Source organism: Gallinula chloropus, assembly GCF_964237585.1.
Source record: "Gallinula chloropus genome assembly, chromosome: 25".
Lineage (NCBI taxonomy): Eukaryota > Metazoa > Chordata > Aves > Gruiformes > Rallidae > Gallinula > Gallinula chloropus.
This window is the reverse complement of record NC_140110.1, coordinates 4,571,403-4,589,487: the sequence shown is the minus strand read 5'-3', so window position 1 is coordinate 4,589,487 and position 18,085 is coordinate 4,571,403. Positions and strand designations below refer to the sequence as shown.

The 18,085-nt window shown below is 54.9% G+C and overlaps 1 protein-coding gene across 1 annotated transcript; it reads left to right on the top strand.

The window, feature by feature from the left end:
* Positions 1-8,737: 8,737 nt before the first annotated feature.
* On the top strand, positions 8,738-9,658 carry LOC311200876 (olfactory receptor 14C36-like; the record flags this gene model as incomplete). Its single annotated transcript, XM_084275180.1, has 1 exon — positions 8,738-9,658. One exon carries the CDS (start codon positions 8,738-8,740, stop codon positions 9,656-9,658), a length of 921 nt encoding a protein of 306 aa, XP_084131306.1.
* Between the last annotated feature and the right edge of the window lie 8,427 nt (positions 9,659-18,085).

Below are 18,085 nucleotides of genomic sequence, written 5' to 3'. Positions count from 1 at the left end.
CTGAGTGGCCGCATGACGGTCAGGTCGGGCAAGGCGTCCGGTCAGGACAGGTGGCCAGTCAGGTCAGGTAAGGCGGCTGGTCAGATCAGGTCAGGCGGCCAATCGGGCAATGCGGTCAAGTCAGGACGCTGGTTGGGCAAGGTGGCCGGTCAGGTCGGGCAGGCGGCACGTCAGGCCGGGTAAGGAGGCCATTCGGGCACACGGCCAGTCAGGTCGGGCAAGGTGGCTGGTCATGTCGGGCGGCCGGTTGGGCAGGCTTCCAGTCAGGTCGGGCAAGGCGGTCGGTCATGTCAGACGGCTGGTCAAGCAGGCGGCCGGTCGGGCAAGGGGGCCAATCAGGATGGCAGACGGTCTGGTCAGGTCAGACGGCCAGTCAGGTCAGGTCAGGTGGCCAGTCGGGCAGACGGCTGGTCAGGTTGGGCATGGCAGCCCGTCAGGTCAGGAATCCGGTCAGGTCAGGTCAAGTCACTCAGCCGGTCAGGTCAGGTGGCCGGTTGGGCAAGGCGGCCTGTCAGGTCAGGTTGCCAGTCAGTTCAGGCAAGGCGGCCGGTCAGGTCAGGTCATGTGGCCAGAAGGGAGAGTCGACCAGTCAGGTCAGGTGACCAGTCGGGCAAGGCGACTGGTCAGGTCAGGCTGCAGGTCGGGAAGGCGACCGGTCAGGTTGGTCAGGCGTCTGGTCAGGTGGGGCAGGCGGCTGGTCATGTTGGGCTGTCGGTCGGGCAGGCGGCCAGTCAGATCGTGCAGGCGGCCAGTAAGGTCAGGCAGCCGATCAGGTCAGGTCAAGTGGCTGGTTGGGCATGGTGGCTGGTCAGGTCAGGTCAGGCGGCTGGTCAGGTAGGGCAAGGCGGCCAGGACTGAAAAACATAGCTGGCCTGAAACCTCCCCAGGCGGCCCACAAGCAGCCCCTAGCATTGTGGCTCTGAGGGCTTTGGTTTGCCAGGAAACCTTTGAGATATTTCCATAGGTGCTGTTCACAGCCGCAGAAGTGCTCCACAGTTGCTGTTCACGGCGTGTCAGAGGAGGCGACAGGTCACGTCAGGCGGCGGGTCAGGTGGCCACCATGCACACTGGCTTCCTGGCCTGATGGGTTGCCTTGCCCAACCGGCAACCTGAGTGACCTGCAACCTGGCAGGTACCTCCCAGGTTCCCGGCCCAACGAAAGCCCCCAGACCCAAATGGAGAGGGGCTGCTTGGGGGCTTGGGCCCTGTGGTACCTGCCAGGTTGCACTCTCCGGCCAACATGCCAAATGTCCAGCGACTGCTCCCAAAGTGAAGGAGCCAGGACCCAAAGACCTAGCTGGCCTGAAGGGGCCCCAGGGGGCCCCCAAGCAGCCCCTCTCCATTTGGCTCTGGGGGCTTTCGTTGGGCCGGGAACCTGGGAGGTACCTGCCAGGTTGCAGGCCGCGGCCCGAGAAGCACTCTCCGGCCAACATGCCCAACGTCCAGCGACTGCTCCCAAAGCGAAGGAGCCAGGACCCAAAGACCTAGCTGGCCTGAAGGGGCCCCAGGGGGCCCCCAAGCAGCCCCTCTCCATTTGGGTCTGGGGGCTTTCGTTGGGCCGGGAACCTGGGAGGTACCTGCCAGGTTGCAGGCCGCGGCCTGAGAAGCACTCTCCGGCCAACATGCCCAACGTCCAGCGACTGCTCCCAAAGCGAAGGAGCCAGGACCCAAAGACCTAGCTGGCCTGAAGGGGCCCCAGGGGGCCCCCAAGCAGCCCCTCTCCATTTGGGTCTGGGGGCTTTCGTTGGGCCGGGAACCTGGGAGGTACCTGCCAGGTTGCAGGCCGCGGCCCGAGAAGCACTCTCCGGCCAACATGCCCAACGTCCAGCGACTGCTCCCAAAGCGAAGGAGCCAGGACCCAAAGACCTAGCTGGCCTGAAGGGGCCCCAGGGGGCCCCCAAGCAGCCCCTCTCCATTTGGGTCTGGGGGCTTTCGTTGGATCGGGAACCTGGGAGGTACCTGCCAGATTGCAGGCCGCGGCCCCAGAAGCAATCTCCGGCCAACATGCCCATCGTCCAGCATCTGCTCCCAAAGCGAAGGAGCCAGGACCCAAAGACCTAGCTGGCCTGAAGGGGCCCCAGGGGGCCCCCAAGCAGCCCCTCTCCATTTGGCTCTGGGGGCTTTCGTTGGGCCGTGAACCTGGGAGGTACCTGCCAGGTTGCAGGCCGCGGCCCGAGAAGCACTCTCCGGCCAACATGCCCAACGTCCAGCGACTGCTCCCAAAGCGAAGGAGCCAGGACCCAAAGACCTAGCTGGCCTGAAGGGGCCCCAGGGGGCCCCCAAGCAGCCCCTCTCCATTTGGGTCTGGGGGCTTTCGTTGGATCGGGAACCTGGGAGGTACCTGCCAGATTGCAGGCCGCGGCCCCAGAAGCAATCTCCGGCCAACATGCCCATCGTCCAGCATCTGCTCCCAAAGCGAAGGAGCCAGGACCCAAAGACCTAGCTGGCCTGAAGGGGCCCCAGGGGGCCCCCAAGCAGCCCCTCTCCATTTGGCTCTGGGGGCTTTCGTTGGGCCGGGAACCTGGGAGGTACCTGCCAGGTTGCAGGCCGCGGCCCGAGAAGCACTCTCCGGCCAACATGCCCAACGTCCAGCGACTGCTCCCAAAGCGAAGGAGCCAGGACCCAAAGACCTAGCTGGCCTGAAGGGGCCCCAGGGGGCCCCCAAGCAGCCCCTCTCCATTTGGGTCTGGGGGCTTTCGTTGGGCCGGGAACCTGGGAGGTACCTGCCAGGTTGCAGGCCGCGGCCTGAGAAGCACTCTCCGGCCAACATGCCCAACGTCCAGCGACTGCTCCCAAAGCGAAGGAGCCAGGACCCAAAGACCTAGCTGGCCTGAAGGGGCCCCAGGGGGCCCCCAAGCAGCCCCTCTCCATTTGGCTCTGGGGGCTTTCGTTGGGCCGGGAACCTGGGAGGTACCTGCCAGGTTGCAGGCCGCGGCCCGAGAAGCACTCTCCGGCCAACATGCCCAACGTCCAGCGACTGCTCCCAAAGCGAAGGAGCCAGGACCCAAAGACCTAGCTGGCCTGAAGGGGCCCCAGGGGGCCCCCAAGCAGCCCCTCTCCATTTGGGTCTGGGGGCTTTCGTTGGATCGGGAACCTGGGAGGTACCTGCCAGATTGCAGGCCGCGGCCCCAGAAGCAATCTCCGGCCAACATGCCCATCGTCCAGCATCTGCTCCCAAAGCGAAGGAGCCAGGACCCAAAGACCTAGCTGGCCTGAAGGGGCCCCAGGGGGCCCCCAAGCAGCCCCTCTCCATTTGGGTCTGGGGGCTTTCGTTGGGCCGGGAACCTGGGAGGTACCTGCCCGGTTGCAGGCCGCGGCCCGAGAAGCACTCTCCGGCCAAAATGCCCAACGTCCAGCGACTGCTCCCAAAGCGAAGGAGCCAGGACCCAAAGACCTAGCTGGCCTGAAGGGGCCGCAGGGGGCCCCCAAGCAGCCCCTCTCCATTTGGGTCGGGGGGCTTTCGTTGGGCCGGGAACCTGGGAGGTACCTGCCAGGTTGCAGGCCGCGGCCCCAGAAGCACTCTCCGGCCATCATGCCCAACGTCCAGCGACTGCTCCCAAAGCGAAGGAGCCAGGACCCAAAGACCTAGCTGGCCTGAAGGGGCCCCAGGGGGCCCCCAAGCAGCCCCTCTCCATTTGGGTCTGGGGGCTTTCGTTGGATCGGGAACCTGGGAGGTACCTGCCAGATTGCAGGCCGCGGCCCCAGAAGCAATCTCCGGCCAACATGCCCATCGTCCAGCATCTGCTCCCAAAGCGAAGGAGCCAGGACCCAAAGACCTAGCTGGCCTGAAGGGGCCCCAGGGGGCCCCCAAGCAGCCCCTCTCCATTTGGGTCTGGGGGCTTTCGTTGGGCCGTGAACCTGGGAGGTACCTGCCAGGTTGCAGGCCGCGGCCCGAGAAGCACTCTCCGGCCAACATGCCCAACGTCCAGTGACTGCTCCCAAAGCGAAGGAGCCAGGACCCAAAGACCTAGCTGGCCTGAAGGGGCCCCAGGGGGCCCCCAAGCAGCCCCTCTCCATTTGGGTCTGGGGGCTTTCGTTGGGCCGGGAACCTGGGAGGTACCTGCCAGGTTGCAGGTCGCGGCCCGAGAAGCACTCTCCGGCCAACATGCCCAACGTCCAGTGACTGCTCCCAAAGCGAAGGAGCCAGGACCCAAAGACCTAGCTGGCCTGAAGGGGCCCCAGGGGGCCCCCAAGCAGCCCCTCTCCATTTGGGTCTGGGGGTTTCTTTGGATCGGGAACCTGGGAGGTACCTGCCCGGTTGCAGGTCGCGGCCCGAGAAGCACTCTCCGGCCAACATGCCCAACGTCCAGCATCTGCTCCCAAAGCGAAGGAGCCAGGACCCAAAGACCTAGCTGGCCTGAAGGGGCCCCAGGGGGCCCCCAAGCAGCCCCTCTCCATTTGGGTCTGGGGGCTTTCGTTGGGCCGGGAACCTGGGAGGTACCTGCCAGGTTGCAGGCCGCGGCCCGAGAAGCACTCTCCGGCCAACATGCCCAACGTCCAGCGACTGCTCCCAAAGCGAAGGAGCCAGGACCCAAAGACCTAGCTGGCCTGAAGGGGCCCCAGGGGGCCCCCTAGCAGCCCCTCTCCATTTGGGTCTGGGGGCTTTGGTTGGGCCGGGAACCTGGGAGGTACCTGCCCGGTTGCAGGCTGCGGCCCGAGAAGCACTCTCCGGCCAACATGCCCAACGTCCAGCGACTGCTCCCAAAGCGAAGGAGCCAGGACCCAAAGACCTAACTGGCCTGAAGGGGCCCCAGGGGGCCCCCAAGCAGCCCCTCTCCATTTGGCTCTGGGGGCTTTCGTTGGGCCGGGAACCTGGGAGGTACCTGCCAGGTGGCAGGCCGCAGCCCGAGAAGCACTCTCCGGCCAACATGCCCAACGTCCAGCGACTTCTCCCAAAGCGAAGGAGCCAGGACCCAAAGACCTAGCTGGCCTGAAGGGGCCCCAGGGGGCCCCCAAGCAGCCCCTCTCCATTTGGGTCTGGGGGCTTTCGTTGGATCGGGAACCTGGGAGGTACCTGCCAGGTTGCAGGCCGCGGCCCGAGAAGCACTCTCCGGCCAACATGCCCAACGTCCAGCGACTGCTCCCAAAGCGAAGGAGCCAGGACCCAAAGACCTAGCTGGCCTGAAGGGGCCCCAGGGGGCCCCCAAGCAGCCCCTCTCCATTTGGGTCTGGGGTCTTTCGTTGGGCTGGGAGCCTGGGAGGTACCTGCCAGGTGGCAGGCCGCGGCCCGAGAAGCACTCTCCGGCCAACATGCCCAACGTCCAGCGACTGCTCCCAAAGCGAAGGAGCCAGGACCCAAAGACCTAGCTGGCCTGAAGGGGCCCCAGGGGGCCCCCTAGCAGCCCCTCTCCATTTGGGTCTGGGGGCTTTGGTTGGGCCGGGAACCTGGGAGGTACCTGCCCGGTTGCAGGCTGCGGCCCGAGAAGCACTCTCCGGCCAACATGCCCAACGTCCAGCGACTGCTCCCAAAGCGAAGGAGCCAGGACCCAAAGACCTAGCTGGCCTGAAGGGGCCCCAGGGGGCCCCCAAGCAGCCCCTCTCCATTTGGCTCTGGGGGCTTTCGTTGGGCCGGGAACCTGGGAGGTACCTGCCAGGTGGCAGGCCGCAGCCCGAGAAGCACTCTCCGGCCAACATGCCCAACGTCCAGCGACTTCTCCCAAAGCGAAGGAGCCAGGACCCAAAGACCTAGCTGGCCTGAAGGGGCCCCAGGGGGCCCCCAAGCAGCCCCTCTCCATTTGGGTCTGGGGGCTTTCGTTGGATCGGGAACCTGGGAGGTACCTGCCAGGTTGCAGGCCGCGGCCCGAGAAGCACTCTCCGGCCAACATGCCCAACGTCCAGCGACTGCTCCCAAAGCGAAGGAGCCAGGACCCAAAGACCTAGCTGGCCTGAAGGGGCCCCAGGGGGCCCCCAAGCAGCCCCTCTCCATTTGGGTCTGGGGGCTTTCGTTGGGCTGGGAACCTGGGAGGTACCTGCCAGGTGGCAGGCCGCGGCCCGAGAAGCACTCTCCGGCCAACATGCCCAACGTCCAGCGACTGCTCCCAAAGTGAAGGAGCCAGGACCCAAAGACCTAGCTGGCCTGAAGGGGCCCCAGGGGGCCCCCAAGCAGCCCCTCTGTGGGAAAAGCAGACGATGATTTTGCAGCTGCGAAATTGCACAGTGGAGCAAGCGACCAAGATCTGATAGCCTTGGTCGGACGAAAGTTGTGGGAGGCCTGATAGCCTTGGTCGGACGAAGGCTGTGAAGGCTGTGGGAGACCCGAAGAACGGGGCTTCTCAAAACATCATGAAGCGAGGAGCATTCCATTGTGTTGACGGTGTAACTGCAGCTGCGGTGTGAAGATAACCTTTAACCCTGAAGACATCAGTAACCTGTAAAAAGCCTTCTGACGGTTTTATATTATCCAATCAATTTAAAGCTCGCTAAGCTTGACGCACTTAGAAAATATATAAGCTGCTGTATGTGTGCAATAAACCGGTCACTTGCTTACATTAAGCGGTGTCCCGTCTCTCAGTTGCTTCAAATGGTGACCCCGACGTTATTCGATCCAAAACGGACCGGACGACGTGATTCGATCCTAAGCGGACCGGAGGACGTGATTCGATCCGAAGCGGACCGGAGGACGTGATTCGATCCGAAGCGGACCGGACGACTCGGCACTCCAAGGAACTGGAGAACTGCCTATCTGGCAGCTGGTCGCAACTCCCGCAGAACTACAGAGTACGCTGCTGAAAGGAAGCAGGAGCCGGCAAACAATCCCTCGGGGAAGAGAGGTGAGCTGCGGGTAATCCAGATGGGAGGGCAAGTTTCGACATGATAAGACTATTTCGGGTCACGATCTTAAATGCACCTTGAAGTGGGTCCAGGTTAAAATCCCCACTAACGGATATATGGGACTCCGTGGGTGTTAAACTTTGGGACGGAGCCACAAAGGGTGACCCCCAGGCGCAAAAACTGCTCCCTTGGTGGAGAATTATATTTGAAACTTTAAAAGAGCAAGAGCGCTCTAATAGAGCGAATCAATCGCCTGGAAAAGACTCTGACGGGGACGATTCCCCTGTCGCTCCTTCAGCCCCACCGGAACTGCCTCCCTCCTCTGAAATAGAGCGAATCAATCGCCTGGAAAAGACTCTGACGGGGACGATTCCCCTGTCGCTCCTTCAGCCCCACCGGAACTGCCTCCCTCCTCTGAAACCGACCCTTCATTTGTGCCAAAGCCATCCTCAAATAAAGGGGGATTAGTAAATTACCCTCCTGAAGACGACCCCTTTGATCCTGGTCCTTCGGACCCGGAGGATGAGCCTGATTTGTTCCCCCCTGACCCGCACAACGTATGGACCAAAATCAAACGGCAAGCGTTACGGGAAGGGGACTTGGAAATGGCACAAAAAATCGTAGCACCGGTCATGTATCAAGGGCTCGGGCGCGGGGCTCAGTGGGAACCTCTGTTGTTCAACAGAACGGGGGAGATGTGGGAAAAGCAGACAATGATTCTGCAGCTGCGAAATTGCACAGTGGAGCAAGCGACCAAGATCTGATAGCCTTGGTCGGACGAAAGTTGTGAAGGCTGTGAAGGCTGTGGGAGACCCGAAGAACGGGACGTCTCAAAACATCATGAAGCGAGGAGCATTCCATTGTGTTGACGGTGTAACTGCAGCTGCGGTGTGAAGATAACCTTTAACCCTGACGACATCAGTAACCTGTAAAAAGCCTTCTGACGGTTTTATATTATCCAATCAATTTAAAGCTCGCTAAGCTTGACGCATTTTCTGCTCCTGTGCACTGGGTGGGAAGTGGGAGCTGAGCTTTTCTTGATAACTTTGCAGCAGGCAGTGCAAACTCATTTGTCATTAGGACTTGTTAGAGCATCTCCTGAGCCCTGCACACACAGAGGTTCCCCAGGGCAATGATCTGATGCCAGGAGGGGTCTGCAGAGCAGAGCAGAGCACTAGGCAGTTTGGATGAGGTCTGTGAGCACAGAGCAGGAGGTGACATGGGCAAAGAGCATCAGCTCCAGGGACAGCTCCAGGCAGCAGAGACATTGTCAGGTAGGGAGAAGGAGCTCCCTAACAGGTATCCGTCAGGTACGTCCCTGACATCTCCTGTTGTGCTGCAACTTTCCCGAAGCAACCGCCTGGTTTCTGTCTCCAAGCACAAACTGCACCCAGAGTTCAAGGATTTCATACTGAGTCTTCTCCTTGGCAGCCCAACCCCAGTGAGTAGAAACCCCTGAGTGTCTCTCTGTCTGTCCCTGTCCTTACAGCCTTGGCTGCAGCATTTCTTGCTGTTCCTCCTCACGTCCTTGCTGCTTTTGTCCCACCATACCTGGGACTCTGGGCACATCCATTGGTGGTGCTGGCACTGAGCTTCCCCTCACTTCAGGACTCCCATTTGTAGCTTCAAAGCTCTGCTCTGGGGTTAAATTGGAGTGACAGTGCTGAAAAGCTCATTCCTATCCACAGGGGATTTAGTCTGAGATCACACCATCCTTCTATTTCCTTACTGCTGACTGTCAGGACTGAGTTCTCGAGAGCCAAAGCTGACCCTCCTTTCAGCAGTGGCACGCTCAAGTCAGCACAAAGCAGAGCTCCCAAAAGGGACTTGACAAAACTTGTCCTTAATGCAGAGTCAATCTGAGGGTATTCTATTAGAATTGAAGAGGTTTTCAAGAAGGAAGAGTTCCCTCAACTAGCTGCCTTTTCCTCCTTGGACAGGTCTCCACACTTGATGGAAGCAGCAGATGTCCAACAGCAGCTCCATCAGCCAGTTCCTCCTCCTGCCCTTTGCAGACACACGGGAGCTGCAGCTCCTGCACTTCTGCCTCTTCCTGGGCATCTACCTGGCTGCTCTCCTGGGCAATGGCCTCATCATCAGCACCATAGCCTGTGACCACCACCTCCACACCCCCATGTACTTCTTCCTCCTCAACCTCTCTGTTCTTGACAGTGGCTTCATCTCCACCACTGTTCCCAAATCCATGGCCAATTCCTTGTGGGACACCAGGGCCATTTCCTACACAGGATGTGTGGCTCAACTCTTCTTCTTTGTATTGTTTATCTCTACAGAGTACTGTCTTCTCACTGTCATGGCCTATGACCGCTACGTTGCCATCTGCCACCCCCTGCACTACGAGACCCTCCTGGGCAGCAGAGCTTGTGTCCACATGGCAGCAGCTGCCTGGGGCAGTGGGTTTCTCTATTCTGTGCTGCACACAGCCAATACATTTTCACTGCCCCTCTGCCATGGCAATGTCCTTGACCAGTTCTTCTGTGAAATCCCCCAGATCCTCAAGCTCTCCTGCTCAGATGCCTACCTCGGGGAAATTGGAGTCATTGTGTTTGGTATCTGTTTAGGTATTGGGTGTTTTGTGTTCATTGTGGTGTCCTATGTGCAGATCTTCAGGGCTGTGCTGAGGATCCCCTTAGGACAGGGACAGCACAAAGCCTTTTCCACCTGCATCCCTCACCTGGCTGTGGTCTCCCTGTTTGTCAGTTCTGGTATGTTTGCCCACCTGAAGCCCCCCTCCATCTCCTCCCTTGTTCTGGACCTGGTGTTGGCATTTCTTTACTCAGTAGTTCCACCAGCAATGAACCCCCTCATCTACAGCATGAGGAACCAGGAGCTCAAGGATGCCATGTGGACCCCCTCATCTACAGCATGAGGAACCAGGAGCTCAAGGATGCCATGTGGAAACTGATGACTGGTTGTTTCTAAGAAACAATAAACTGCTCATCTTCCGCATACTGCTGCCCATGGAACTCATTATGACCAGCCTTTATTCTGTAGTGGTTTTAGTTGTTGGGGTTTTTTCCTTCTATTTTGACTGTCATGTAATTGCATGTTTCATGTTCATCCCATTTCAAACGTAGCACCTTCTGGTCTTGTGTGACCCAGATGATGAGTAATGACGAGCTGTGCTCTCCTTGCATCATATCTGCCTCCAAAGGGCTACAGTTTTTTCTTTCTTTTATTTCCCCATAAATTTTTAAATAATTTACCTCACATTTCCATCAGCTGAATCACTTGTCTGGAATGGCTTTCCCACTATGACAGAATGGGAATTTCCAGGATTGGGACCCATGGCAGCAGAAGAAATGTTCACCTGTCCCTGTACCTGCATTACCTCCAGGGTGTTTCTTTCATCTCCCCCATAATTCAGGTGTTTCCACCTGTCCTGATGATACAGCCATGACTAAGAACATCTTTTCCACAGATGGGCTGGACATGTGCACTTTACTTTGATCACAGGTTTCCACCTCCACTTGCTATTTGGTTACTCAAATGCTACTCATCTCTCTGGTTTCTGCTTTGAGCTCCAGAGAGTTGGAAAATGAGACCAATATCCATCCCAGAATGCTGCTGTCACTCCTTCCATCAACTGAGCCATGACAGGAAATACCTGTGAAAGGGAAAATATCCTCCATTGTAATATTCCTTTGAAATATTCATCATTAAATACCTAACTGTAATCCAATTATTTGTAGAACTCTGGATTATTTTTATGAAAAGCACTTGAAGAGATATGCTTTTTAAGGCTTTCTGTATTTTCATTTGCTCCATGGTGTCTTTTCTTCTGAGTCCACACACCACAGATACTACGTGGCGAGTGAAGAAACCTCTCAAAATGTCAAAGTCAGAACGAATGCCCAAAGTACCTTGAAGTATTCATGGGCCCTACTGTGAGCCATTGCTGACAAAGCCTCTCCATGAACATCTTACACCTCACAAGTGGAGGCCATGAGGACAAACACAGGCACAGGGCAGGCAGCTCTGATGCTGAGGACACCCTGGCTTGGTCTGAGGAAGCAGAAATGCCAAGCGCTGACCCCCAGGCCCTGGGCAAGGAGATCGTGACCCTCACCTCTGTCTCAGGGCTCTTCCTTGGGATGTGGGCAGTGTGATGCCAAGGGAAGGACAGGGGTATGACACATGGATGCCTCCCTAGGTTGAGTTCAAGGAGGCAATGATATTCCATGACCATGAGGACAAGGTGTCTCCTCTGAGGCCTCTGCAGGGACATCAACCATTGCCAAGGGGGAAAAGACCTCGTTTCTGTCAGTTGCTTTCAGCCTGGCCAACACCCCCGACCTTCTGCACTGCAGCCCATCTCACTCTGCCCCACACCTGTGCCTGTTTCCCTGCAGGCACCCAACCCCTTCCCCCACTTTGTTCTCACCCTACGATGTCCCTGCCTGTACTGCTGTCTCTCCCTCCTCGCCAGCTGTTCCCAGACAAACCAAGCTACCAGGTCATCCACACTTCCTCCAAGTAACTCCAAGCACCACAGCACTACCCTCAGAATGGCATTTCTCCATGCTTATAACCCATCTGCACCTCTAGTTTTAATTGCCATTCATTTGAAAAGGAACTTTCAAGCTCTCTGAGCTACCCCTATACTCTCCTCAGACTCCCATTCCCCAGGCTAAAGAAGCTCAGGTCTCACAGCCTCTCCACACAAGACCCCTAACCCTATCTTGGCAAAATTTCCCTCAACCTCGTGACAGTTTCTCCACATTCATCCTGACCGACCCCCCCCCCCCCCCCCCTCCTGGACACTCTGCTGGTGTCCACACCAGTGCTGAGTCAAACAATAAGTGCCTTTGCCTGGGTGGCCATACTGCTCCCAGTGCTGCCCAATGTGCTCATGGCCAGGTTGCTGTGTAGCAGCCCTGGCTGCTATGGCATCCCTCAGAATGCCCAAAGCCTCCTCCTTGACACTGCTGCTCCACCAGTCATGTCTGAATTCCCTTGATGAGGTTTAACCCTGCTCACTGATGATGTCATCATGCATGGGAGATGCTTTTGGGCAGCTGGCATCAGCTGCCCTGGCAGTCCTCCCTCACAACAACCAGTGCTCCCTGAGCTTCCTTTCTAGTGGAGCAGCATGTGAATCAGGAAGGGCCTTGATGCTGTGCAAGCACTGGGCAGCAATGAATAAATTATCATGTGTCACCAATGCTGGATTGGTCACAAAGAGGACGATGTGTTGGTTCCACCCCCTGTTGTGATTATCCCCTGATGCAGAACATCACAAGATGAGAAGGGGCAGATCAGCTCTGCTTGGAAAAGTTCTTGAGGTTTCTCTGTGTAAAACCATGAAGGTTTTTGCCAGGGTCTGCTGGAAGTGAAGCTCCGATGTGTCAGTGGTTAATGTGTGCGTGTAGAAGCCTCAGCTGACTTGTGGTGCCTCAGCAAGAGGCATTAAAGGACATGATAGAAAATAAATAAAAAGAGGAGAGAGTAATGTAAATGTTTGTGGTGGTTCAGCCCCAAACAGTGGCTGAGCACCACACACCACTGGTTCACTCCCAGAGGAGAAAGAGACAGAGCCTCTGTTGGTTGGGATAAGGAGAGTTTACTGAAAAAAGCACCATGAAACTAGAACAATAAACAGCCCATGACACTCATACCCAGTGAGAAAACAGAGTACCTTACCCACCTGAGGGTTACAGAGTGCTGCAGGACAGGAGGACCAACCCAACACCCCAGCTGCACTCAGACTGCCCTGGAGGCACCCAGGAGTGGTGCCCAAACCAGCTTCTTTATGGAGAAGTGATGTCAGGTGGTGTGAAAAACAGCCAGGGCCAACTCAAACTCCTCAAGCAGCCAGCACAGGTGAGATAACTGTGGCCTGACCAGAACCAGGACGATATCTACCCCTTTTTGAACACCACCTAAGTCATGGACAGATGGATTTGCCTCTGCACTCCTGGTTGCTTTGTTTCTGTTGCTGCAACCACCCCCACAGGGCACCCCCACAGGAGTTGGCCAGACACCTCAGCCACTGTCGGTGCTTCTCCCTTTCCCCAATCTATTACTGCCAGTCAGTTGGCATATGATGCTGGTGCACTCCACACAGACTTACACCACATGGGTGAGGAACATTGGACTTCATCAGGAATGGTGGGTAGCTGCAGATCATCAGGATCATAGTAATTCATCTCTCACATGGCTAATCCCCTCAAACACTGCATACTCTGCTCTGTGGTCATGCACTTGCCTGGCCAACACATGACATACTCACTGAACGGGTACCTTTCCCCAACACTTGACAGAAGCGGCCACCAGACCCTGAGAGCTTGAGACTTCTTTCCAATCACCTTGTCAATGACTCATTTTCTGGACAGGGATCCCAGCTGCTTGGCCTCCCTGCCTTCTAATTCCAGGCTGCCTGCCCCATTGTCTCAGCATCGGAGTAGCCAGGTGATGATGTGCTCCCCTGGAAGGCAGCTGAAACCTTTTCTCATTTCTCCCAGGTCCCTCATGTACAAGGATCAGGTTATAATGCTCACTCCTGGAGGAGAAACAGACAGACCCTCTGTGGGTTTGGAGGAAGACAGTTTACTGACAAAATCACGGTGAAAAAATGATAACAGCACATTGCAAACTACACTCACATCCAGTGATAACAGAGAGTACTTTATTGACCAAAGGATCACAAGGTACTGCACAATGCAAGGACAAACCAAATGCCACAGCCACACTCAGACTGCCCTTAAGGAACCCAGGAGTGCCGCTCCCCAACCAGCCCCTTTTATGGGGGAATGATGTGAGGTGGTGAGGAAAACAGCCTGGGCACACTCAGCTCAAGTGTACTAACTCAAGTCACCACTGCTGGCTAATTGGGGAGGTGAACTCTTGCCTGTCCAGAAGCAGGACAGCTGTGCATTTAATCTCCCCTGTCTGTCACATATTTCTACCTTTCCAAAGTCAATTGTCCATGTCTTAAATTATAGTTCCAACAGTGGATCTGCACACCAGTGCTTCTGGTTGCTCTCAAAATTTCCCTTCACCTTCCCCTTGGACCATTCAGACACCTGTCAACCATCCAGCTGCTGCTCTGAGTTTCAGGGAGTTAAACCCTTGCCTTTCTGGCAGTTGTCTGACTCATTCTGTCTTTAGCCAGCTCTTGAGTTGTGGTGATTTCACAGTCTCCTTCCTCACTAGAACATTTCTCACAGGGTTAAGCTTTGTGGCAGGTGAACCTCACTGGTGGCAGATTGTACTTGGCATAGAGTGAGGAGTGTTGAATTTAATGGTGAATCTTGTCAAGTTTCTTCTGTTGAATGGAAAATACCTCCCTCTGTGCTGCCTGTGTGCAGCCAGTTCTCTAAGGAAAGCAGGGGAGCTGGTACAGAGGGGCTGTAATGCCCCACTGTGGAGTGCAGCAGAGAGAGACCTGATGTAAGGACAAGGGATGCAAGTCCCAGTTGGCTGGTGAGAGTCATGGTGGGCTTGTGGAGATGTGCAGCAAGGTTGTCCCCACTGCCTCAAGGGACCCTTTTTCAGACCAGCCCAGACCTCCTTAGGAGGCACCCTGGATCAATCTCAGTCAGAGGTTGTCACCTCTCCTCTACAGTGAAAATAATAACCTACACCCTTAAAAAGAAATCAATTTTACTCTGAGCTCCCTTTGAAACAGCTTCAATGATCTGTACATCTCTTGAAAACTTGAATATAATTACATGAAGAGACACAGCTCATTAGGGCTTGCTTTTTTATTTTTAATTAGCTCTGGGGTGCATTTGGTGCTGAGTCCTTGAAGCTCAGGTACTGAGAGGAAATTACACAAAAAATTCCATGTCAAAAGCAGAAGCCAAAGTACCCTGAAGTATTAATGAGTCCCACTGAGAGCCATTGCTGGCTGAGCCTCCCCAGGGACTCGTTAGAACAGGTAATTGGAGGCCATGTTGGCTGGTAGGCAAAGGCAGTGTACAAGACGCTGAGATGCTTAGAAAGCCCTGGGTTGGTTTGATGAAGCAGAAAGGCCAAGCCCTGACTCCCAGCCCTAAGAAAGACACGTCCTGTCTCTCAGGAATTGCTCAGGCTCTTCCTGGGGCAGTGTGGGGTGTGTAATGCTGAGGGAAGAACAACAGGATGAGAGTTTCTCCTCAGTGTTGGTCCAAAGCCCAGCTAGAAATTCATCTGTCCTCCATTTAAATAAAAGAAAGAGCAGGGAGACCCTCCATCCCCTATCAGATTCAGGAGGAAACATTGTTGAAAGATGAGGCCAAGGCTGAGGTGCTTAATTAAATCTTTGCCTCTGTCTTTAGTAATAGGAGCAGTTGTACAGAGAGAATCCAATTCCCTGAGCTAGGAGACAGGGACAGGGAGCAGAATGAGCCCCCCTCAATCCAGGAGGAGATGGTCCTGCTGCACCACAGAGATGTGCACAGATCTGTGGGGCTGAATGGGATGCAGCCAAGTGAGCTGAAAGAGGTTCACCAAGCCACTTTCCATCAGTCCTGGCTGACTGGATCAGTCAGTGTAACCCCCTATATAAGAAGGGACAGAAGGATGATCAGGGAAATTACAGGCCTGATAGTTTGACTTCAGTCCCAGAGAAGCTGATGGAGCAGATCATCCTGAGCAGCATTATCCAGTTCATGAAGAACCCCCAAGTGATCAGGCCCAGTCAGCTTGGGTTCATAAGGGCAGGTCCTGTTTGACCAACTGGATCTCCCTCTATGAGAGGGTGACCTGCTTCTTGGACAAGGGAAGGGCGCTGGGTGTTGTCTACCTTGACTTTAGAAACGCCTTGGACACAGTTTCCCACCACCTTCTCCTAGAAAATTCACTGCTTGTGGCTTGGAAACTGTGGTGGTTCTGCCACAAGCAATGGCTGAGCACCACATGCTACTCACTCACTCCTGGAGGAGAAACAGACAGTGCTTCTGTGGGCTGGGATAAGGACAGTTTACTGACAAAAGCACCATAAAATTTGAACAATATCAGCCCCAATTGCACTCACACCCAGTGACAGCACAGAGAGTACCTTACAAACCCAACAATAACAGAGTGCTGCACCATGCCACCGCCACGCCTCCCCAGCCAGCACCTTTGACAAGGAAATTATGTCAGAGTGCTGATTTCTGCTGGGATGGACTTAATGTCTTTTCTAATAGCAGATGGAATGCCATGTTTGGGAGTTGGGAGGAGAGCAGTGCTGATAACACCCTGATGTTTCTGGTTGTTGCCAAGCAACCAAGGACTTTTCAGTTGTTCCTATTTCCCTACTAAGGAGAAGGAAGGGGACACAGCCAGGACAGGTGACCCGAACTGGCCAACGGGTGTTCCATGCCAATTACATCATGATCAGCACAAAAGAGGGGGCTGGTGGGAGGAGGAGGAGGCGGCTCCAGGACGTGCAGTTTGGGGATGATTGGGTTCCGGGACAGCTCTGGGCTGCACGGCCTGGAGTTGTGTGGTTCAGTGAGAAACTGCATTGTGTATCACCAGTTTCATATATTTTGCTAAAAAGTCCTGTTATCGTTGTTATATCTCTCTTTCTGCTATTCTAGTAAAATATCCTTACCCAACCTGTGGGGTGTTGTTTCCTTGGCTTTGTTTTTTTAGCTTTTCTTTCCCACTCCTCCCCCCCCCCCCCTTAGCTTCCCCCCTTGACTCCCTTTAGAAGAACAAGTGACTGTGTGGTACTCGGCTCTCAGCTGGGGCAAAACCACATCTACTAAAATCCAAAACAAATCTATTCTTAAGAACATGAAAATTCTTATATTAAAGTTATATTAATTGTCTCTTAAGCTGCATCTCCATCAATCTATTCAGCATGATTACATTTCATTGAATCGACAGGGCCAGCCATACAATGAAGATGATCAGTTGGTTGCTGCTTAGAAACATCCAGTCAACAGTTTCCACACGGCATCCTTGAGCTCCTGGTTCCTCATGCTGTAGACGAGGGGGTTCACTGCTGGTGGAAACACTGAATAAAGAATTACCTCTACCAGGTTAAGTGGTCTGTGGAGACTGGACAATAGCTTCAAGTTGGAGAATAGGAGATTCAACACCAAATGGAGAAGAAATTTTCACAGTGAGGGTGACAGCGCCCTGGGACAGGCTGCTGAGTGGAGTTGTGGAATCTCCTTCTCTGGAGATATTAAAGACCTGTCTGGATGCTGACCTGTGTGATCTGTCCTGCAGAACCAGATTTGGCAGCGGGGTTGGACTGGATGGTCTCTGGAGATCCCTTCAAACTCCAATTCTGGGAATCAGTGAATCTGTAAATAGGAAGAAGATTGAGAGGGGCTTCAGGTAGGCAAACATGTCAGTGCTGACAAACAAGAGGTCCACTCCCAGATAAGGAAGGCACAAGGAAAAGTCTTTGTGCCATCCCTGCTGCGAGGGGATCCTCAGCACAGCCCTGAAGATCTGCACATAGGACACCACAATGAACACAACACACCCAAAATGTAAACAAGCTTTGGCCACAATATCTCTAAGCGTGGCCCATGAGCAAGAAACCTTGAGGATCTGGGTGATTTCACAGAAGAACTGGTCAGCAGCATTGCTATGGTGGAAGGGGAGGGAAAATATATTTGCTGTGACAATATATTTAAGGAAATTGGAATTATCTGCTGCTTTTGGCTGTCAGAGAAAGGAGAGAGAATCTATAAGGAACTTTGCAGACTGTGTCCTGTGACCCAATGCTGGAGCACGGGAAGACTGTGAGGAGTCCTCCCATGAGGGGGAAGGAGCAGCCGAGACAATGTGTGATGAACTGACCCCAATGCCCATTCCCCATCCTCCTGTGCTGCTCAGTTAGAGGAAGGAGAAAATTAGAGAGTGAAGGGGACCCTGGGAAAAACAGGGAGGGATGGTTGTGGGTGTATTAATTATTTTTTTTCTTTCTCATTCCTCTGCTCTCTTTGGTTGGGTAATGAATTATATAGGTTTATGGAGAGTAACTCAGGAGAGTGACCTCTGCATGATCTCTCCCCGTCCTTATCCTGACCTTTTGTTACATCTTCTTTCCCTTATGCAGCAGAGGAAGGGGAGCGATAGAGCAGCTTTGGTGAGCACCTGGGTCAACTCCCTTCAACAAGAGGTTGAAAAGAAGTACATGGGCATGTGGAGTCAATAGTCATAGGCTACAGTAATGATCATTAAATTCTTGCCCAGGAGAGCAGCCAGGTAGATGCCCGGGAAGAGCCAGAAGTGCAGGAGCTGCAGCTCCCGTGTGTCTGCAAAGGGCAGGAGGAGGAACTGGCTGATGGAGCTGCTGTTGGACATCTGCTGACTCTGGGTATGGAAAAGTGTTTTCAGAAGTAAAAGACAGGAGTGAGGAGAG